Source organism: Mobula birostris, chromosome 21, assembly GCF_030028105.1.
Source record: "Mobula birostris isolate sMobBir1 chromosome 21, sMobBir1.hap1, whole genome shotgun sequence".
Classification (NCBI taxonomy): domain Eukaryota; kingdom Metazoa; phylum Chordata; class Chondrichthyes; order Myliobatiformes; family Myliobatidae; genus Mobula; species Mobula birostris.
Window position 1 is genome coordinate 19,349,544 of NC_092390.1, and position 24,380 is coordinate 19,373,923.

General features: G+C 41.7%; 1 protein-coding gene across 7 annotated transcripts in view; it reads left to right on the forward strand.

The window, feature by feature from the left end:
- Positions 1-24,380, forward strand: part of sh3pxd2aa (SH3 and PX domains 2Aa) — a 315,062-nt gene that overhangs the window by 145,504 nt on the left and 145,178 nt on the right. For 5 of the 7 annotated variants that reach the window (XR_011882687.1, XR_011882688.1, XR_011882689.1 and 2 more), the window contains exon 6: positions 16,781-16,809. The exons of 1 other annotated variant lie outside the window; for it this stretch is intronic. Coding sequence is in view for 3 of the 6 variants with exons in the window: in XM_072239102.1 (XP_072095203.1) it covers positions 16,781-16,809 (29 nt within the window). In the remaining 3 variants the exon portion in view is untranslated. Of the gene's footprint in view, positions 1-7,082; positions 7,124-16,780; positions 16,810-24,380 lie in introns of those variants that run through there. One more of the 7 variants, XM_072239104.1, reaches the window with a different exon arrangement.

Here is a 24,380-nt window from a genome sequence, read left to right on the forward strand (position 1 = left end):
TGATCACAAAGTTCCAGAGTTTGTTTGAGTGGCCATTGTGTGCGCAGGCCAGTGTGAGTGAGTGAGAGATAGATAGAAATATATCTCCTTCCTCTCTCTCTCTCTGTCTCTGTCTCTCTCTCCCGCCCCCCCCCCCCATTGTATAGTTCAAATAGTTCAAGCAGTAGGGATGCCAGGCAAAATAATGGAATGTGAGAAGACAAGGAGACCTTTAGCATCCATGACAACTACACCTGCAGGAAGAGCATCCAGCTGCTGCTGCTTACACACCATGTTAAGGAATTGGAGCTAGAGCTGGATGAACTTGGTATCATTCAAGAGGCTGATGGATTGATCAACAGGTAGATACAGGGCGATCCATCCAAAGAGCAGGATACAGGGAACTGGGTGACCTTCAGGAGGAGAAAAGGAGGGTAGCAGCCAGAGCAAAGTACCCTTGTTGTTATTCCCTTCGATAACAGGTATACCACTTTGGATACTATTGGAGGGAAGAGACCTAGCAGAGGTAAGCCATTGCGATCACATCTCTTGTACTAAGTCTGGCTCTGTGTCTCAGAAGGGAAATGGGTGAGAAGAGGCGAACTGTAGTGATAGGGGATTCAATGGTTAGGGGTACAAACAGGTTCTGCAGACAAACAAGATTCTAGATGGCATGTTGCCTTCCTGGTGCCAGGGTCAGTGACATCTCGGATTGAGTCCACAGCGTTCTCAAATGGGAGGATGAGCTGTCAGAGATTATGGTCTACAGCGGTATCAATGATATGGGAGGAAAGGGGGATAGGGTCCTGCCAAGTGAGCTCAGAGAATTAAGTGCTCTGCTAAGGACCTCCAGGATTGTGATCTCAGGATTACTACCTTTGCCATTTGCTATTAAGGCCAGAAATAAGATAATATGGTTTTACATGTGGTTAAGGAGATAGTGCTTTAGATATTTGGATGATTGGGCTCTTCTCCAAGGAAGGTTGGGGCTGTACATGCAGAACAATTTGCACTTGAAGTGGAGGTGGACTAATACTCTTGTGGGAAGGTTTGCTTATGCTGCACAGGGAGTTTAAGCTAGGGTTGCAGGGGTTGGGAATCAGAGTGCCAAAGCAGATAGTGGAAAGATATTGTTACACCTATATAGAAATTCGGGAATCAAAAGATTGAGCATAGTGGGACTTATGTTCTGTGTCGTGTATATTTCAATACAAGGAGTATTGGAGGAAAAGCGAATGATCATAGGGCATGGATCGGAATGTGGAATTATGACATTGTAGCCATTAGTGAGACTTGGTTGCTGGAGGGACTGGTATCTCAATGTTCTGGGGTTCTGTTGTTTTAGAGGTGACAGGGTGGATGGGATAATCTGGGGAGGAGTGGTATTACTTGTCATGGAAAATGTCAGAACGGTACTCAGAATGCTTTAGGGAGCTCGTCTACTGAGGTTATGATGAATAAGAAAGGGATGACCATGTTAATGGGATTATATTATAGACCACTAATAGTCATTGGGATTTAGAGAGGCAGATTTGTAGAGAGGTCACAGATTTACAAGAAACATATGTTTATGATAGTAAGTGATTTTAACTTTCCACTTTATTGACTGGGACTTCCATACTGTAAAGGGGCTGGATGGATAGAGTTTGTCAAATGATTTCAGGAAAGTTTCCATAGAGGTTCCATCTGGAGAGAGTGCGATACTATATCTCCTATTAAGGAATGAGGCAGGGCAGGTGATGGAAGTTTGTATAGGGGAACAATTTGCATATTATTACCATAAAGACATTAGTTTTAAAACAATTATGGAGAAAGATGGGCCTGGTTCTAGAGTTGATATTGGAGAAAGGCCAATTTTGATAGTACCAAAAAGGATCTGGCAAGTGTGGATTTTGGGATAGGTTGTTTTCTGGCAAAGGTGTGCTTCATAAGTGGGAGGCATTTAAAAGTTAAATTTTGGGAATACATTGTTTGTCTGTTTCTGTCAGAATAGAAGGCAAGGATAACAGGTTTAGAGAACCTTGGTTTATGAGAGATATTGAAGCATTGGTTAAGAAATAGGAAAAGGTGTATAGCAGGCATAAGGATGAAAAAACAAATGAGGTACTTGAGTATAAGAAATGTAAGTGAACACTTAAGAAAGGAATCAGGAGAGCTAAAAGAAGGCATGAGGTTGCTCTAGAAGGCAAGGTGAAGGAGAATCCCAAGGGCTTCAAGAGATATATTAGACCAAAAGGATAGCAAGGGACAAAATTAGTCCTGTTGAATATCAGTGTGGCATCTATGCATGGAGCCAAACGAAATGGGGGAGATTTTGTTGCATCTGTATTTGCTTGGGACATGGACACAGAGTCTATAGAAGTGAGACAAAACAGCAGTGAGGTCATACATAGAGGATATACAGATTACAGAGGAGCTGGTGTTAGCTGTCTTGAGGGAAATTAAAGTGGCCAAATTGTGAGTGCCTGACAAGGTGTTCCTTCAGACCTTGTAGGAGGTTACTGCAAAAGTTGCAGTGGCTCTAGCAGAGATATTTAAAATGTACTTAGCAGCAGGTGAGGTGTGAGAGGATTGGAGGATAGATAATATTGTTCAATTGTTTAAAAAAAGCTCTAAATAAGCTAGTAAACTATAGGCTGGTAAGCATGACAACAATAGTGGGCAAGTTATTGGGAGGTATTTTAAGGGATCAGATGTATAAATATTTGGATAGACAAGGACTGATTGAGGATCGTAAGCAAGGCTTTTGTGCAGTAGGTCATGTCTCGGGTATGCCGTAGGGATCGGTGCCAGGTCTGTTGTTGTTTATCATCTATATTAGTGATTTGGCTGATAATGTAGTAAACTGTATTTTGTGGTTGGCACCAAGATTGGGCTGTAGTGGACAGCGAGAAAGGCTATCAGACTTTGCAGTGGGATCTGGACCTGCTGGAAAAATGGGCTGAACAATGGCAAATAGAATTTAATGCAGATGAATGTGAGGTGTTGCATTTGGGAGGAAAATCCTAGGTATGATTTACATGCTGAGTGGTAGGGATGCAGATCCATAATTCCTTGAAAGTGGCTTCGCAGGTAGATAAGGTTGTAAAGAGAGCTTTTAGCACATTGCTGTTCATAAATCAAAGTATTGAGCACAGGATTTGGGATGTTATGTTGAAGTTGCATAAGACTTTGATGAGGCCTAATTTGGAGTATCGTGTCCAGTTCTGGTCACCAACCTACAGGAAGGATATCAACAAGATTAACAATGCAGAGAAAATTTACGAGGATGTTGCCAGGACTTGAAGACTTGAGTTATATGGAAGGGTTGAATGTGTTAGGACTTTACTCCCCAGAGTGTAGTAGAATGAGGAGAGATTTGATTGAGGTACAGAAAATTATGAGGAGTATAGATAGGGTAAATGCAAGTAGTCTTTTTCCACTGAGGTTGGGTGAGACAAGAACTAAAAGTCATGGGTGAAAGTGAAAATTTTTAAGAGGAGCATGACGGGTAATTTTTTCACTCAGGGTAGTGAGAGTGTGGAACGAGTTGGCAACATAAACAGTGAATGTGGGTTTAATTTCAACATTTAAGTGAAATTTGAATTGGTACATGGATGGGAGGAGTATGCAGGGCAATGATTAGGGTGCAGGTCAATGGGCTAGGTGGATTAACAGTTCAGCCTGGACTAGATGGGCTGAAGGGCCTGTATATGTGCTGTAGTGTTTTAGGACTCTATGACTGCATGGGTTGAATGGCCTCGTTCTGCTTCTATGTTTTATGGTCTTATTTGCTGTGATGTTATCCTGTATTGTCACAGTAGGTCGGAGTGTCATGTGTTAAAATGAAAATGAGGAGCTAGAGAAAAGTTTGTAGTTTGCTCCGAGTTTGTAGATCTGCTATTTTTTTGTTTTACTTCTTCGAGTTCTCTCGTCTCTGGCCAAGTTTGATATCGTGCTCACATTATCTCTGTCTGGATCATGTTCCTCATAATGATCACAATGATCTTTTGCACCAATGAAAATGATAATGAAATAGAACTTATCTGATGAGTGGGAAGAATAAGGAGTAACTTTGGTTGTCTGCCATGAGGAAGGAAATACATTTTTAAAGATTTACACTGTCTCTAATCTCAACCAAGTTACTGACAGTTTTATACAAGTTTTCTGAGGTGCTTGTAGAGAAAAGCAATGAAACTCAGTTCAAGATCTTCGTTGCTGTTTAACCTGCTGAAGACACATCTGTGGAGTGTATTTCTACTCATTGGATATTGGTTATCAGGTTTATGAGGATCTAGGTGGCAACCATCCAAACACCATGTGATAGGTTTGCCGGTTCAGATTATTTTCATGAGCAAAGCTGACTGATCTACAGACAGTGTAACACGGAAAATTAGCCAAGCCTGCACGCAAAGTGTACTGACAAGGAACATAGAACAGAACAATATAGGAACATTCCCTTCAGCTCACAATGTGTCTGATGAACCAGATGCTGCATTAAATCTCTTCTGGTTATATGTGATCCATATCCCCTAATTTCCTGCATATTTTTGCAAAACCCTCTTAAGCACCACTGTAAAAGAGAGCATGAGGCAACCGAGGCTGACAAGTGAAGTCAAAGACAGCATAAAGGCAAAAAAAGAGACCATAAAATATAGCAACACACATCAAAGTTGCTGGTGAACGCAGCAGGCCAAGCAGCATCTGTAGGAAGAGGTGCAGTCGACGTTTCAGGCTGAGACCCTTCGTTGTTGTTTGTCCATAAAATATAGCATTAATTAGTGGGGAAATGAGGATTGGAAAGCTTTTAAAAACCAACATAAGGCAACGAAAAAAGTCAGAAGGGAAGAAAAGATGAAGTATGAAGGTAAACTAGCCAATGATATAAAAGAGGACACCACAAGTTTGTTTTATCAGATATATAAAGAGGTGAGAGAGGATATTGCAACACTGGAATATGATGCTGGAGTGTTGGTAATGGTGACGAAGAAATGGTGGGGAACTTAATAAGTGTTTTGCGTCAGTCTTACTGTGGAAGAAAATAATATGCCAGAAATTTGAGAATATCAGGGGACAGATGTGAGTGTAGTTGATATTATTAAGGAAAAGATGCTGGGAAGCTGAAAGATCTGATGGTAGATAAATCACTTGAACCAGATGGACTACACCCTAAGGTTTGGAAGGAAGTAGCTGAAGAAATTGTGGAGGCATTAATAATGATCTTTCAATAATCACTTGATTCTGGAATGGTTCCAGAGGATGAGAAATTGCAAATGCCACTCTACTCTTTAAGAAGGAAGGAAGACAGAAGAAATGAAATTATAGGCAAGTTAGCCTGGCTTCAATGGTTGTAAAGAATTTGCCCATTGTTAAGGATGAAGTTTGGGGGTATTTGGAGGCACATGATAAAGTAAGCCAAAGTCTGTCTGGTTTCCTTAAGGAGAAATCTTGCCTGACAAATCTTTTGGAATTATTTGAGGAAGTAACAGGCAGGATAAACAAAGGAGAGTCCATGGATGTTGTTTACTTGGATCTCTTGAAGGCCTTTGATAGGTTGCTGCACATGAGGCTTCTTAACAAAATAAGAGCCAATTGTATTACAGGAAAGAGGGTCTCGGCCTGAAACGTCAGCTGTTTACTCTTTCCCATAGATGCTGCTTGGCCTGCTAAGGTCCTCCAACATCTTGTGTGTGTAACCTGGATGGAAGATTGGCTGACTTTCAGGAGGCAAAGAGTCAGAACAAAGGGGGCCTTTTCTGGTTGGCTGCCCATGACTAGTGGTGTTCTACTGATTTCATTTTATTGTAGACATTTTTGTAATTTGTAGATTATTTTGTTATGTATTGATATTAAACTTGCTCCTGATTCTAGCTGATTTATTATCCCTCCCAACCCCATTCTCCAGCCTGCTCCCCATAACTTCTGACACACTTACTAATCAAGAATTTATCAAGCATGGCTTAAAATATACCCAAAGACTTCGCCTCCACAGTCGTCTGTGGCAATGAATTCTACAGATTCACCACCCTCTGACTAGAGAAATTCCTCCTCATCTTTGCTTTAAACAGATGTCTCTATATTTTGAGGCTGTGCTCCCTGGTCCAAGACTCCCCCATTATAGCAAACATCATCTCCACTTCCACTCTATTTAAGCTTTTCAATATTCGATAGGTTTCAATCAGATGCCCCCCAATTTTCTAAACTCCAGTGTGTACATGCCCAGAGTCTTCAAATACTCGCCATACATTAATCCTGACATTCCTGAAATCTTTCTTGTGAATCTCCTCTGGACCCCTCCAATGCCAATACATCTTATACAAGGGGTCAAAAACTGCTCTCAATACTTCAAATGTTGTCTGACCAATGCCTTATAAAGCCTCAGCATTACATCCTTTCTTTCATATTCTAGTTCTCTCGAAATGAAAAACATTGAATTTGCCTTCCTTACCACTGACTCAACTTACAAGTTAACCTATAGGGAATCCTGCACGATGATTCCCAAGTTCCTTTGCACCTACGATAATGTGAATTTTCTTCCCATTTAGAAAATTATTCCTTCTACAAAAGTGCGTAACCATGCATTTCCCTACACCATATTCTATCTGACACTTTACCCATTCTTCTAATCTGTCCAAGCCCTTCTCCAACTTACTTGCTTTCTCAATGATATCTGCCCCTCTACCTATCTTTGTACTGTTTGCAAACTTGCCTCAAAGCAAGCAATCTATCATCCAAATCGTTGACATAAACGTGAAATGAAATGGTCCCAACACTGACTCCTGTAGAACACCACTAGTCACTATCACACAATCAGAAAGGCCCCCTTTATTCCCATTCTTTGCCTCGTGCCAGTCACCCAGTCTTCAATTTATGCTGGTATCTTTTCTGTAATACCATTGTGTCTTAACTTGTTAAGTAGCCTCATGTACAAAACCTTTTCAAAGGCCTTCTGAAAATCCAAGTGAATACCATCAACTGACTCTCCTTTGCCTATCCTGCCTGTTATTTCCTTAAAGACAAGGAGGATTGGGAGATCAGCATGATGTGTGCTAATTTGCTCGGATATTTCAAAATAAAGAAGATGGCAGTGTGTGGTCTCTTAAAGAACATAAAGGTGGATACATTCCCAAGAGCTGATGCGATATACTCCAGGTTACTGAAAGAGGTAAGTGATATGTCCTCTCTAGACAAAGGTGAGGTCCAGGGGGACAGGCAGGTAGTTAATGTTTTTCTATTTTTCAAGAGGGAAAGCAGGGGTAATCCTGGAAGGTAAACTGGTGAGTCTCATCAGTTGTATAGGAAGTTACTGGAGAGGAATTTTAGCGAATATGGAAAATTATGGCTAATTAGGTACAGTCAGCATGACTTTGTGTGGGGGAGGTTGGGTCTTACTAACTTGATTGAGTTTTTCAAGGAAGAGATGAAGGTGATTGACAGAAATGATTTAGAGATCTAGATGTTGATAAGATAGATTTTACAGTCATAGACTCATTGAACACAACAGCACAGAACCAGGCCCTTTGGCTGATGTAGTCCATGTTGAACTATTATTCTGCCTGTTCCCATCCTTCACATGGACCATAGCCTCCATACCCTTCCCATCTATGTACCTGTCCTAATTTCTCTTAAAGGTTGAAATTGAACCTACATCCACCACTTTCACTGGCAGCTCATTCCATACTTGCAACACTCTGAGTGAACAAGTACCCCTTCAAGTTTCCTTTAAGTATTTCACTGTTCACCCTTAACCCATGACCTCTAGCTCTAGTTTCACCCAATCTCGATGGAAAAAGCTTGCTTACATTTCCCTTATCCACCCCCCTCATAATTTTGTATACCTTAATCAAATCTCCCTTCATTCTCCTATGCTCTAGGAAATAAAGTCCTAGCCTATTCAACCTTTCCCTGCAACTCAGGTCCTCAAGTGCCGGCAACATCCTTGTAAACTTTCTCTGCACCCTTTTAACCTTATTGATGTCTTTCCTGTAGGTAGATGACCAGAATGGCACACAGTACTCCAAATTAGGATTCACTGTCTTAAGCAACTTCAGCATAACATCCCAAATCTTGTACTCAAAATGTTCATTTTGAATGTCAATTCATAATGTAGTGTGACTGATGTCCTGAGCAAAGCAAGAAGTATCATAGGAAAGGCAGCTGAGCTCAGGGTATGGATCAACACCTGGAATTATGACATTGTAGCCATTACTGAGACTTGGCTGCAGGAGAGGCAGGGCTGGCAGCTCAATGTTCCGGGGTTCTATTGTTTTAGACATGAAAGAGTGGGAGGGACTAAAGAAGGAGGGGTGGCATTATTAGTCAGGGGAAGTGCCATGGCAGTGCTCCATCAGGACAGGCTGGAGAACTCAACTAATGAGGTGTTATGGTGGAACTGAGAGATAAGAAAGGTATGACCACATTAATGGGGCTATATTACAGACCACCCAACAGTCCTAGAGATTTAGAGGAGCAAATTTGTAAAGAGATCACAGATTTTTGTAGGAGACATAATGTTGTTATAGTAGTTGATTTTAACTATTGACATATTGACCTGGAATTCCATACTCTAAAAGGAGTAGATGGGACAGAGTTTGTTAAATGTGTTCAGGAAAGTTTCCTTCATCAGTACATAGAAGTCCCAATGAGAGACCATGTGATACTGGATCTGCTATTAGGGATTGAGCAGGGCAGGTGTCAGAAGATTGTGTAGGAGAACACTAATGAGAAATATAGATAAGGTAAATGCAAGTAAGCATTTTTCCACTAAGGTTAGATGGGACTACAACCAGAGGTCATGGGTTAAGGGTGAAAGGTGAAAAGTGCAAGGGAGCATGAGGGAAAAGTTCTTCTCTCAGAGGGTTGTGAAAGTTTAGAATGAGCTACCAGCACAAGTGGTGCATGCAAGCTCAATTTTAATTTTTTTAGAGAAGTTTAGATAGGTACACGGATGGTAGAGGCTATGGTTCCGGTGCAAGTTGAGGCAGGACTAGGCATTCTAAATAATTTTGGCATGATCTAGTTGGGCTGAAAGGCCTGTTTCTGTGCTGTATAACTCTGACTCAATCTGCCAAAAGTTCTCCTTATGACCCTATCTACCTCTTCCACCACACTCCTCAGTGTCCCATGCCCACACTGGTTTGTTCTTCCAAAGTGCCACACCTCACATATGTTTGCATTAAATTCCCCCTGCCTTATTTCAGGCCATTTTTCCAGTTGGTCCAGATTCTGCTGCAAGCTTTAATAGTGGTACACTGCACCCCCAATTTGCTGATCTAGTTTACTACTTCATCATTGAGACCACTGTTGTAGACGATGAACAACAATGGGCCCAGAACTAAACCATACGACACAGCACTAGTCACGGGCCTCTGGTCAGAGAGGCAATAATCTAAGTTTAGTAGTTTGCATGGTCCTTATGAGATGTTCATCCAGAAGATTAAGATGCATGGGTCCATGGTGACGTCACTGTTTTGATACAGAATTGCCTTGTCCATAAAAGATAGAGGGTACTAGTCAATGGGTATTATCCTGGTTAGTCATGTTTTACATGGATCCGTACTGGGTCCTCTGTTGTTTGTGATATATAAGGCTGGATTGATGGGTTTGCACATGATACCAATATTGGTAGTGTTGTTGATAGTGTAGAACACTGGTAAAAGTCAGGATACAAGTCAATTGCAGATACAGTATGGGCAGAGAAATGGAAATTGGAGTTTAATTTGGATAAGTGTGAGGTATTGCATTTTGAGAAGTCAAATCCAGGTAAGGCTTTCATAATGAACCTCAGGGTTCAGGGGAATATTACAGAAAAAAAAGACCTTGAAGTAGAAGTACATGGGCCAGGAAAGTGAGTCATGGGAAGATTGGGTGGTGAAGAAGGGTTTTGGCATGATGACCTTCATCACATGGGGCATTGAATAGAATGTTGGGAGCTCATGGTTCAGTGCTGGTAAGGCTGCACTTGGAGTTCTGTGTTCAGTTTTGGTTGCCTTGCTACAGGTAAGATGTTACTAAATTGGAAAGAGTGCAGAAAACATATTTTTAAGGATTAGCTTTATTTGCCGCATTTATATCAGAACTTTGAAACCTTCAATGAAACGTGTCATTTGCATCAATGTCCAACACAGTCCAAGGGTTGTGCTGGGGACTGCCACAAGTATTGCCATGCTTCTGGTGCCAACATAACATACCCACAACTTACTAAACTGACCTATTCTGTCTTTGGAATGTGGGAGGAAACTCACATGGTCATAGGGAGAATGTACAAACACCTTATGGACAACAGTGTGGATTGAACTGGCATCGACCAGTTAGTCTGATTCTATTCACTATCTAAAAAAAATGCATCATGGCTGATATATTATCTTCTCCCCATAACCTTTGATGCCCTCACTAATCAAGAATCTTATCAACCTCTACAGTAAACGCACCCCATTACTTGGTTGCCATAGCCATCTGTGGTAATGAATTCCGCAGATTTAGCGCCCTCTGGCTAAAGAAATTCCTCCTCATCTCTATCCTAAAGGGATGCCCTTCTATTTTGAGACTCTGCCCTCTGATTCTAGATACTCCAGTACTGGAAAGATCCCCTATCCATCCATCAGTATTCAGTATTCAACAGGTTTCAATGAGATCGCCCCTCCACCTTCAATTCCAGCGAGTACAGGCCCAGATGCACCAAATGCCCCTCATTCATTAACCTTTCCTTTCCCAGGATCATTCTCATGAGCCTCCTCTAGATCCTTTTCATTGCTAGCACATCCTTTCTTAGACAAGGGGCCCAAAACTGCTCACAATACTTCAAATGTGGTCTGACCAATGCCTTATAAATTATCAGTGGTGTTATTCGTAATTTGTAAATGAAACAAAAATTGACAGCATTGTGAAGTGATTCACTTTGGAGGATTGAATTTGAAGTAAGAAGACAGGGTTAATGGCAGAACTCTTAATAGTGTGGAGAAACGGAGATCTTAAGGTCCTTGTCCATAGGTTCCTCAAAATTGCAGTACAAATTGATAGGGTGGTTAAGAAGGTGTATGTTGTAATGGCCTTCATTACTCAGGAGATTGAGTTCAAGAACTGTGAGGTAATTTTGCAAAGTTCAAAGTATATTTACTATTAAAGTATGACACCATTTTCTACTCTAAGCTTCATTTTCTTGCGGGAATTAACAGTAACTGTAAAGAAACGCAATAGTATTGATCAAAAGCTACCCATAAAAGCTGGACAAACATCCAATGTGCAAAGAAAAACAAAATATTAATAATAAACTAGGTAACAAATAATATTGATAATATGAGTTGTAGAGTCTTTGCTTAGAGTTGGGGTGAGTGAAGTTATCCACATTGGTCCAGGAGTCTGATTGTTAAAAAGTAATAATTATTCCTGAACCTGGTGGCATGGACCTAAGGCTCCAGTACCTCCTGGATGACAGCAGCAAGAAGAGAACAGGGTCTGGATGGTGGATGTCCTTGATGATAGATGCTACTTTCCTACGACAGTACTCCGTGTAGAGGTGCACAATGATGGGGAAGGCTTTTATCTGCGATTGACTGGGCTGTGTCTACTAACTTTTGTAGGCCTTTCCATTCAAGGGCATTGGTGTTTGCATGCCAGGCCATTATGCAACTAGTCAATATACTCTCCTCCGTCCATATATAGAAGTTCACCAAAATTTTAGATGGCATGCTGAATTTTCACCAATTTCTAAGAAAGTAGAGGTGCAGCTGGGCCCTCTTTGTAATGACGCTTATGTGCTAGAGCTAGGACAGAACTTTTGAAATGATAACACCAAAGACATTAAAGTTACTGACCCTCTCCACCTCTTGATTCCCTAATGAAGTCTGGCTCGTGGACATCTGGTTTTCTCCTTCTGCAGTCAGCTCTTTGGTGTTGCTGATGTTGAGTGAGAGGTTGTTGTTGTGGCACCATTCACCCAGATTTTTAATCTCTCTCCTATATGTAGATTCATCACTGCTTTTGATTTGACCAACAGCAGTGGTGTCGCCAGCAAATCTAAATATGGCATTGGTGCTGTATTTAGACTCATGATCTCACAGTAAAGATATTAAGACCTAGGGCTTGGAGCTTACTGATTGGTTTTGAGAGGTTGATTTTGTTGAATGCTGAACTGTAGTCACTGAAGAGCATCCTGATGTATACATCTTTACTGTCCATGTGTTCCAGAGTTGAGTGAAGAGCCATTGAAATGACATCTTCTGTTAACCTTTTGTGATGTATGCAAATTGGAGTGGATCCAAGTTATTCCTCAGGCAGGAGTTGATATGTTCCATTGTACATCCACTTCATCTCAGTGGATGTACAATGTCTATAAAAAGTATTCACCACTCTTGGAAGCTTTCATGTTTTGTTTTACAACATTGAATCACAGTGGATTTAATTTGAATTTTTTGACACCAACAGAAAAAAGACGTGTCAAACTGAAAACTGATCCCTACAAAGTGATCTAAATTAATATTAAACACAAAATAACTGATTGCATAAGTATTCATCCCCTTCAAGTCTGATCGCCAAAAAGCATAGTTTTGGTTTCATCAGACTGTAGAACCTTCTTCCAGCTGACTTCAGAGTCTCCCACATGCCTCTGGTAAACTCTAGCTGAGTTTTCATGTAATTTTTTTCAATAGTGGGTTTCCCTTTGCCACTCTCCCATAAAGCTGCGAATAGTGAAGCACCTGGGCATCAGTTGTATGTAACAATCTCTCTCATCTCAGCCACTGGAGCTTGTAACATCTCCAGAGTTGTCATAGGTCTCTTGGTGGCCTCCCTTACTAGTGCCCTTCTTGCACGGTCACTCAGTTTTTGAGGACAGCCTGCTCTAGGCAGATTTACAGTTGTGCCATATTCTTTCCATTTCTTGATGATTGACTTAACTGTACTCCAAGGGACATTCAGTGACTTGGAAATTTTCTTGTATCCATCTCCTGATTTGTGCTTTTCAATTATCTTTTCACGGAGTTGCTTAGAGTGCTTTTTAGTCTTCATGGCGTAATTTTTGCCAGGATATTAACTCATCAGCAGTTGGACATTCTGGATGTATTTTTCGAGTCAATTGAAGCACCTTGACTGCACACAGGTCTCCAAAAACAGATCCTCATTTAACTAATTATTGACTTCTAAAACCAATTGGTTGCATCAGTGATGATCTGGTGTGTCATATTAAAGGGGGGTTGAATACTTATGCAATCAATTATTTTGTGGTTTATATTTGTAATTAATTTAGATCACTGTGTAGAGATCTGTTTTCACTTCGACACGAAAGAGTCCTTTTCCGTTGATCAGTGTCAAAAAAATGTCAAATTACATCCACTGTGATTCAATGTTGTAAAACAATAAAACATGAAAACTTCCGGGGGGGGGGGGCGGTGGTGCTGAATACTTTTTATAGGCACAGTATGTGCTACTGGATGATGGTGATTGAGGCAGGTTGCGGTGTTCTTCTTTGGCGCCAGTGTGATTGAAGCCTGGTTGAAGCGGATGAGTATCTTGGACTGCCGAAGCGAGACATTAATGATAACGTTATACACTTCAACTTGTTGATTATCACAGGTCTCCAGTACTCAGCTAGGTACAACATCTGGGCCAGATGAGCAACTCTATAAAACTCTCACTAGACAGCACTTGGAGTATTGTGTTCAGTTCTGGCCTCCTCATTATAGGAACAAAGTGGAGGCATTAGAAAGGGTGCAGAGGATATTTACCAGGATGCTGCCACTGTTAGAGAGCATGTCTTAATTAATAGAATGAACAGGCTAGGGATTTTCTCTTTGAAGTAAAGGAGGATGAGAGGTGACTTGATAGAAGTGTACAAAATGGTAAGAGGTGTAAATAGAGTAGACAGCCAAAGCCTTTTCCCCAGGGCAAAAATGGCTAATTGAAGGGGGAGATATATAGGGGGATGTCACATGTAATGTGCTGCCAGTGGTGGTGGTGGAATCAGATACATTATGGGCATTTAAGAGATGCGTAGTTAGGCATATGGATGAAAGAAAATGGAGGACTATATGAGAAGGAAGGATTAGATTGATCTTCAAGTAAGGGATTGGCACAACATCATGGGACAAAAGGCCTGTATTGTGCTGCACTGGTCTATATTCTGTGTTCTAGTAATGAAGTTGTTAGAGGATAAACAGGCATATATATCATTTGTAAATTTGAGCAGTTTGGGAGGTTAAATGTAAAAAGAAAGTATACAAAATAAACTCTTCTCGGGCTTCCATCTGGGTACAGGTATCTATTGTAACCGACGTTTCGATGACAAACTCAGCCATCTTCATCAGGAAAGTCTACGGTTCAATGGAAGGACATTTAGGAACATAGATATATTACAGAGGGTTCTTAGGATGCAAATCCATAGTTCCCTGAAAGAAGCACTGCAGGTGGAGAAGGTGGCAAAAGGAGCATATGGCATAGAAAATTGGCTGACTGGATAGCATGCCTCATAAAGATAGGTTAACTAAGTTATAATTTTTCTCTTTGGAGTGCAGAAGGATGAGAAGTGATTTGACAACATGTGCAAGATGTTAAGAGGCACACTGTAGATTGAGTGGAAGCCAGTCACTTTTTCCTAGGGTGGAAGTGGCTGATATGAGGGATTATAATTTTAAGGTGATTGGAGGAAAGTATGGGGGGTGATGATGGCAGAGGTAGGTTTTTTATATTACACAAAGGGTGGTGGAATGCACTTCCTGGTTAGTGATAGAAGCAGATATAGAGGGTGAAGGGTGAAAGAAAATGGAGGGCTATGTGGGAGGGAATCATTAGATTGATCTTGGAGTAGATTAAAAGATTGGCACAACATCATGGGCTGAAGGGCCTGCACTATGCTGTACCTTTCAATGTATAGGTTCTGTCCACTGCTCAAGGCATGCTATGAATCATCCCAATGGAGATGAGTAGAAAATGGAAGCAGAGTTATTATATACCTCTGTGTGGTATAGTACAGTACATTGTGGACAGTACAGCCTACTGAGTCCATATTGGTTCTCAGAGCAATCTCACTAGTCTCTCAGTTCCCTGTAACCTGTTCTCACAGACATTACATTAATATCGAGTTATACAGAATGGAAATGGCCCAAGTAATTTGCTCAGATCATCTACGACCGATTTCCACTAATCCTGTACTAATCTCACTTTATTCCTCAACATGCCCTACCACTGATTCTACCACTTCTCTACCCAATAGTGGACACCAGTTAACCTTCACAATCATGACAAAGCATCGTAACCTGAAATATTAATTAATTTCCTTTCCCATCGAGATGGCTTGATCTACGGAGTATTTCCAGCATTCTCTATTTTTATCGTAGGAGTCAGATAAACTTGCCAAAGAAAGTAGCAGGCTCAAGGATCTGGAACAGCGTGGAATTTATCAACATGAACCTAGAGATTAGTTAAGAGAACAAAAAGAAGAGTGTAAAAATAAACATACAAGAACATAAAAGCTTCAATAGAAATGTAAAAAAGAAAAAGATATGAAGACATTTGTAGGCCTGAATGCTTAATTTATAGGAGAATTTATAATGGTGAATGAAAAAATGGCAGAGCATTAAATATATAAAAACATACAATAACCTCCCAAAATATTAAGAAATCATGAATTTAATAAAAGTGAGAAATTAAAGAAAATTAGAATTCATAACTATATAATGGCAGGGAAATTAATGGGACTGAAAACGATTAAATCCTAAAGAAATAAAACAGAATAGCCATGGATGAAAGAAAATGGAAGGGTATATGAGAAGGAAGGATTAGTACATTGGTTTCAACTTTCACTTGAAAGAGTTGAGGTTAAAGTGACGCAAGGAAAATTCTTTTACACACCAAGCAGTTAGGTCTAGAGTGGACTGTTAGTTAAGGCAGCGAGGTTGAGATGCAGTGAGGGACCGGGGTGTAATTAGGTGCCATCATTTGCAATTTGTATTTACTGACCAGGAACCAAAATGGAGAGCGTGTTCTGTGAGAAGACTTATGCCTCCAGCAAATCATTGTTAAATAGCAGAGCATTCATTCTGATTTTTAGGCACTGAATACAACTCTGTCTCTCTTGAATACCTCATACTGGGAACATAGAACTCTTTTCTGCCTCAAATGAGCAGATAATGAGAGGTCAGTGTCGTTACAATTCTTTAGCTTAGGGCCATGATATTCTGGAGCCAAGCAGTTTACAGCTCTGGCACAATGCATTCCATTCTCTTGGTCAGTTGCAAATCTGTTTTCAAGAAATTGACAATTAACCAATTTGTTTCATCATTTATGGTTTGAATGGCTGCTCTGGATATTCTTTCTGAATGATAAAAATGTATTTTTATTTTTTCAAATCTTGTCACCAGAGAGAGCTGGTGGTACTATTTCTGTTCTACTGTCTCGCATTTTGAGACATTTCAACTCCAGTGATCTTCAGTGTCAGGAATGTAAAGCTGTATTACTATGGGAAAATCAAATAATGTCATAATGAAGGCAGACGATTTTGGCGACTGACTGATTGTGTCTTGAAACTTACTAAATATGTTTTAGTACTTTGTTGCTGGAGGAATTTGGGTTTTATGGCAAAGACACAAACCCCTTTAAACAGTAATGGTATATTCTTCAGGCAGATCACATGATTCTGCAACAACTGTTGGAGCACTTGAGCTATTTTTCTTCTTGCTGTTCTGATTGTGCTGCAGTCAGACTCCTTCCATCTCTGCGCCTGAATGATGAATAAGGATAGAAAATGTGAGGAGCTGCATGTACATGCTCAGGCCTCTCCTCCCTCAGACATACCACTAATCATGTCTCTGTGCTGCTGTTTGTTTTACAGAGATTGTGGAGGGATGAGGAAAAAATCAGGTAAGCATTTTTTCCTGATGTTTATAGACACGCCAGTGTTGTCTCGTGAAGTAGCTAATAATAGAAAAATGTCCAAATGTCCATGCTGCTGAGCAGCTGACTCCACACATGAGGCAGTAGCAGCTGATGATTGCACTGACTGGCTCATTTACACTCTGCATTTGTTTGGATAATTTGATTAGAATCTGTTTGTACATCTCAACATCACTGAAATTCAATCTCAACAAATATACCTTTAAAATTGCAGATGGAAGCTGGCAGTTTTGTCTATCCCAGGACATTGTCATTGTCATGCATTCATACTGAGTTTTTACATTTTAACCACCTCATTCCTTCATATCCTACCAAAACTCAGGTTGTGCTTCTGTCTACACCTTTAAAGATTTGTTGCTAACGATGTGCTGATACACAATGTGCCGTGAACGTATGGTTCTCTTGCTTGCCTATTGTATGAGTCAGTCTAGTTGAAAATAACATTTATTGACAGAATTTCAGAAAAGAGAGCAGCATTCAAGTAATGTGGATTCAAATTCAGTGACAGTGAATGCAAGAATACTCTCCCACTAATGTCTGCTCCATCTTGGAAGGTTGAGAATTTAGCAAAATAGTTCAGATGGTGTTCATGCTGCCGTCAGTCAGCTATTCTTTCCCTTCACCCCACCCCCGTTGCTCCATTTATGCCCCGCTGTCGCTCCCGCCCCGTCTCCCTGCCTCCCCCTTGATACCTCCTCGCCACCGCCCCTCGATCCCTCCCCGCCTCTGCCCCCTCGATCCCTCCCCGCCTTCCCCCTCGATCCCTCCTCGTCACTCCCTCCCCTCCATTCAGTATTCATTTTCCTCCAGATTAAAAGGAAAACATTTCTTCATCCACAGTGTTGAAAATGTTTGGAAGTTCCAGCCGAAGAGGACTCTAGAGGCTTTCTGCTGAGTATATTGAAGAGAGAGATCAATAGATTTTCAGGCATTGAGGATGAAGGGATAGATGGGTAATTGCAGGAAAGTGAGACTGAGGTTAAAGATCAACTATGATCTTAATGAATAGTTGTGCAAACTCAAGAGAGTGACTAACCTAATATTAATGCTGTGTAAGTTCAAGATGAAACACGTTTTAAGGTGCAGAGAAGTTCATGCAGGGAACTTTATCAGTGTTTCATGCCTCATCAGCTTCTGTGGATGGGTATAGATGAAGGGAGATGTATTGGAAGCAATTCTATGGATGATAGTAAAGTAGAACTGTTTCATTTTGTTTTCTTGAATTTCTAGTCGTAAGACCTTTTTTTTTCTCACAAGTACAAAAAAGTCTTCTCAACCCCATATTCAGTTCCCCAGACCTTGCGTATTATGCTTCATCCACTGCCATTTATGGCAAGGGGGTTTAGAACCTGTAAAACAATTACAGAAATAATCTCTCACTGCGCAGTGTTACAGAATACAGTACTCAATTACATAGCATTAAGTTTGTGTGCTATGTGACTGTAATTAATAAACTTCACATTTATTATGTTAAGATCACGCTTGATCTGATTGCAATCTCAAATCTGTTGTCAGTCCACCTGTGGTAAATTTTCACCATCTTGCTTGTGAAGATTCACCTACCTATGCATTTCTTAAAATATTTAAAGCTGCTTCTTCTGCCATTGAGGAAGATAGTTCCAATGACTCATGATTCTCTGGTTGAAAAGATTTCTGACTTAAATGGGCATTGCTTTTTTTTAAAATAGTGAATCCTAATTCTGGATTCTCCCACAATACACATCCTTTCACGTTCACCCTATCAAGATGTGTTAAGTAGTTCTGCTGCAGCATTTCAAGCAGAAATTTCTACAGTCCTTTCCTGTCACAGATGCTGCTCAATCCACTGAGTTCCTTCAGCAGATGATTATTCCAAATTCAGTATCTGCACTGTATTGTATCTCCCTCAGAATGTTACTCATTTCAATCAAGTTACTGCTTCCCCTTCTAATCTCTAACCAATGCAAATCCAGCCTATCCAATCTTTCATCACCAGAATCAGGTTTATTATCATTGCCAATGATTTTGGGTAAGTTTGAATTGGTCCTTGAAAGAGAAGAATAAGGGAAATTTAGATAGGTACATAAAGGCAGAGCTTTGGAGAGTTGTGGTCTAGGTGTAAGTATATGGGACTAGGCAGAGAAATGGGTTGACACAGACTAGGTGGGTTGAAGGGCCTGCTTCTGTGCTGCAGTGCTCTTTGATTCTGTGGCATATCTTATGAAATTTAGCAAGTCAGACAGTATCTATGGAGAGGAATAAACAATCAAAGTTTAAGGCCAAGGCCCTTGATCAGAAATAGTGAAAGGTTTCGACCCGACACATTGAATGTTCATTTCTCTCCATTGTTTTGCAGCCTGACTGGCTGAGTTCCACCTGCACTTTGTGTGTTGCTCGTGATTTCCAGCATCTGCAGAATCTTTTGTGTCATGATGGCAGAGAAGAAAAGACTATTCCTAAAATGTTGTGTGTGCCTTCAGGCTCTTCCCTGATGATAGTAATGTGAAGAATGCCTTTCCTTGATGGTAAAGGATGTTAATAATAGATGCCACCTTCTTGAGGTGTTTCCTCTTGAAGATGCTCTTGATGGTGGAGAAGGTTGTGCCTGTGATGGAACTGGCTGAAACTACAACCCCCTGCAGTTTCTTGCAATCCTATGCACTAGAGGCTCCATACCAGTTGGTGATGCAACCAGTTAAAATGACCTCCACCATACATCTATAGAAACTATTAAGAGTTTTTGATTACATACCAAATTTCCTCAGACTCCTAATGATGTAGAGCTGCATACGTGCCTTCTTTGTGATTACATCACATAGAACTGATTGTGGACTTCAGAAAGGGTAAGACGAGGGAACACAAACCAATTTTCATAGAGGGATCAGAAGTAGAGACATTGAGCAATTTCAAGTTCTTGGGTGTCAATATCTCTGAGGATCTAACCTGGATGCAACATATTGATGCAGTTATAAAGAAAGCAAGATGGTGGCTAAATTTCATTAGGAGTTTGAGCAGATTTGGTTTGTTAGCTGAAATACTCAAACTTCTGCAAATGTACCGTGGAGAGCATTCTGACAGACTGCAGCACCGTCTCATATGGGGAGGGGTGGGGTGCTACTGCACAAGAATTGAATTGAATTGACTTCATTTGTTACATCCTTCACTTACATGAGGAGTAAAAGTTTTTACATTACGTCTCCATCTATATGTGCAATGTGCAATTTTAGTAATTTATAATAAATAGAACAGTCAATGTAATATAGAGTACACTCAAATAAGTGTGAGTGAATCAGTCTCGCCTGGTGGAAGAAGCTGTCCCAGAGCATGTTGGTCCTGGCTTTTATGCTGCGATACCATTTCCCGGATAGTAGCAGCTGGTATAGATTGTGGTTGGGGTGACTTGGGTCCCCAATGATCCTTTGGGCCCTTTTTATACACCTGTCCTTGTAAATGTCCTGATTCATGGGAAGTTCACAACTACAGATGTGCTGGGCTGTCTGCACCACTCTCTGCAGAGTCCTACAATTAAGGGGGGTACAGTTCCCATACTAGGCAGTGATGTAGCCAGTCAGGATGCTCTCAATTGTGCCCCTGTAGAAAGTTCTTTGGATTTGGGGGCCCATACCAAACTTCCTCAGCCGTCTGAGGTGAAAGAGGTGCTCTTGTGCCTTTTTCACCACACAGCTGGTGTGTACAGAACAAGTGAGGTCCTCGGTGATGTGGATGCCGAGGAACTTAAAGCTGTTTGGCCTCTCAACCCCAGATCCATTGATGTCAATAGGAGTTAGCCCATCTCCATTCCTCCTGTAATTCACAATCAGCTCCTTTGTTTTTGTGACATTGAGGGAGAGGTTGTTTTCTTGACACCACTGTGTCAGAGAGATGACTTCTTCCCTGTAGGCCACCTCGTTATTGTTTGAGATTAGGCCAATTGATGTAGGCTGTCAGCAAATTTAATTAGCAGATTAGAGTTGTGGGTGGCGACACAGCCATGGGTATACAGGGTGTAAAGGAGGGGAGAGTATACAGCCCTAAGGGGCTCCTGTATTGAGAGTCAGAGGGGTGGAGGTAAGGGAGCACACTCTTACCACCTGTTGGCAATCTGTCAGGAAGTTCAGGATCCAGCTGCACAAGGCAGGGTTAAGGCCTACGCCTCTGAGCTTCTTGTCAAGCCTGGATGGAACTATGGTGTTGAATACTGAACAGTAGTCCAAGAACAGCATTCTCACATCCTTCCTCTCCAGACGTATAAGGACAGTACGTAGAGCAGTGGCAATTGCGTCGTCTGTTGATTGGTAGTGTCGGTAGGCAAATTGTAAGGGGCCCATTTTGGGTGGTAGCAAACTGCAGATGTAATCCTTGACCAGCCTCTCAAACTGTTTGCTTATTATTGAGATGAGTGTAACAGGACACCAGTCATTCAGGCATATTACCTTGGTCTTTTTTGGTACAGGGACAATGGTGGATAATTTGAAGCAGGAGGGCACTCTACACTGGGAAAGGGAGAGATTAAAAATGTCTGTAAACACACCTGCCAGTTGTGCTGCGTACATCCTGAGTACTCACCCTGGAATGCTGTCCGGTCCCGCAGCTGTCCATTTGTTGGAAACCTTTACGTACCTCAGCCTCAGAGATGACCAGGTTGTAGTGGTGGCTTTCCTCAGAGACTCAGAGTTAGTGACATCAAACGATTGAGCTCATCTGGGAGAGAGGCCACGATGTTGGCGACACCACAATGTTTGTCTTTGAAGTCTGCGATGGTATGCTGCCTTTGCCACAAGTCACGTGTGTTATTTGTTGTGAAACTTGACTCAGTCTTGTCCCTATATTGTTATTTCACAGACTTGATAGCTTTGCGCAGATCATAGCTGATTTTCTTGAGCTCTAGCTGATCGCCAGCGATGTAAGCCTGATGTCGCGCTGGAAGTGCTGCTCGCACGGAACTATTGATCCAGGGTTTCTGGTTTGGGAAGACCCTGACCGATTTCAGGGGGGGACAACATCGTTGATGCACTTTTGGATGAAGCATGTGACTCCATCCGTGACTGGGAGACATTCTCATCATGGAAGACATTCCCGTCAACGCCATCGAAGCAGTCCTGCAGCATGGAGGCCGATTGGTTGGACCAACAGTAAACGGTTTTAACTATGGCCGCCTTGTTTCAGCTTCTGCCTGTACGTCGGCAGAAGCAGGATCAAAGAGTGATCTGATTTTCCAAAAGCTGGGCGAAGGAGAGCTTTGTAAGTGTTGCGGAAGGGAGTGTAACAGTGGTCAAGTGTGTTATCTCCATGAGTGCTCACCTGGATATGCTGACAAAACTTCGGAGAGACTTTCATCAGTGACGCTCGATTAAATTCACCAGTGACGATGAAGGCAACCTCTGGGTGTGCAGTCTCCAGTGTGCTGATGGTCTCAAACAGTTCTTTAAGAGCTAGGTCAGTAACAGCCTGCGGTGGAATGTACACCACTGTGATGATAACAGCTGTGAACTTCCCTAGGCAGCCAATAAGGTCTGCACAGCAGCATAGGTATTCCAGGTCTGGGGAACAGAAGGATTTGAGTGCATGCACATTCTGGGGGTCGCACAAAGCATTGTTGACCATGAAGCATATCCCACCTCCTTACTCTTCCCAGTGAGGTTTTTCGAGCTGTCTGCCCCGATCAGAGAGAACCCAGAGTGCTCGATGGCATGATCCGGTATCTCCTCCGTCAGCCAGGTCTCCATGAAACACAAAACGTTGCATTCCTTTGTTTCCCGTTGATAGGAGATTCTGGCTCTCAGTTCGCACAGCTTGTTGTCCAGGGACTGAACGTTTGTCAGGAGTATGCTAGGGAGCAGTGGCCAATTTGCACGCCATCTCAGCCTCACCAGGATGCCAGCCCTTCTCCCTCCCTCCGGCTCTTCTTTTGAGGTAGTGGCGGCGTAAGAGATGAGTCTGCTATGGACCGCGCAAGCAGGAGATCCCAGTGTAGGAAAGGCGGTACATAATGGGTAAATGCCGTCTTTCGGATGTTCAGAAGGGTCAGTCTATTGTATCTGATGTGACTATCAGCTACTTGAACAGAAAATGCTAAGAAAACCATAGAAATTAGTAGTATGCTATAGATTTGGAACAGAGCTCGCACCACAGCCGCCATACATGGCCCCATCTTCATGTTGTTGGTAAATTGCAGAAATTCGTAAAATTAGTCAGCTCCATCATTGGGTACTAGCCTCCATTGTATCCAAGACATCTTCAAGGAGCAGTGCCTTAGGAAGGTGGCATCAATCATTAAGGATCCCCACCACCCAGGACATGCCCTCTTCACACTGTTACCATCAAGAAGGAGGTAAAGAAGCCTGAAGGCACATACTCAGCGATTTAGTAACAGCTTCTTCCCCTCTGCCATCTGATTCCAAAATGGATGTTGAACCCATGCACACTACCTCACTTTTTATTTCTGTTTTTTTGTGTGACTTATTTTAACTTCATCTATACGATAGACATTTACTATAATACTTAATATAACTCAGTTATTTTTCTCTATTTATCATGTATTTCATTATACTGCTGCCGTATAGTTAACAAATTTCATGACATATGCCAGTGATATTAGACCTGATTCTGATCAATTTGTTGGGCCCAAAATAGATCCTCTGGGATGTTGAAGTCCAGGAACCTGATGCTGTTCAATCCTGAAGTCCACAATCAATTTGTTGGACTTTATGACAATGAGTGCAAGGTTGTTGTTGTGACACCAGTCAACCAACTGATCGATCTCACTCTTGTACATCTCCTCATTGCCATTTGAGATTCTGCCAACAACAGTGGTGTCATCAGAGAATTTATAGGTCAGAGAGTTTAAGCTGTGCCTAGCCACACAGCCATGAGTGCGAGGGAATGGAGCAATGGTCGATGCAGCATCCTTGTGGTATGCCTGTGTGGATTGTCAGTCTGGAGGAGATGTTATCACTGATCCACATTGACTGTGGTCTCCCAATAAGAAAGACAAGGATCTACTTGCAGACAGAAGTACAAAAGCTCAGGTTTTGCAGCTTGTAATGAGGATAATACCTAGACTGAGGTATGTTGCCTCCTGGGTGCCAGGGTCTGGGATATCTTGGATCAAATCCTCAGCATTCTCAAGTGGGAGGGTGAACAGCCTGAGGTCATGGTCCATGTAGATAACAATGACATGGATACGACGAGTGATGAGGTACTGCAAAAGGAATTCAAGATGTTAGATGCTAAGTTAAAGGGCAGGACCTCCAGGGTTGTGATCTCAGGATTTCTACCTGTGCCAGGAATACGAAGATTATACAATTTAATATGTAGCTAAGGAACTTGTGTAGGAGGGAGGGCATTTTTGGATCATTGGGTTCTCTCCTAGGGAAGGTGGGACCTGTACAGAAGAGATGTTTGAACCTGAACTGTATGGGGTCTAATATCCTAGCAGGAAGGTTTGCTAGTGCTATACAGTGGGATTTAGACTAGTGTTGCAGGAGGATAGGAACCAGAGTGCCTGAACAATTAGTGGAGAGGTTGTGGAGACAGATGTTGGTAAGGCTTCAGACAAA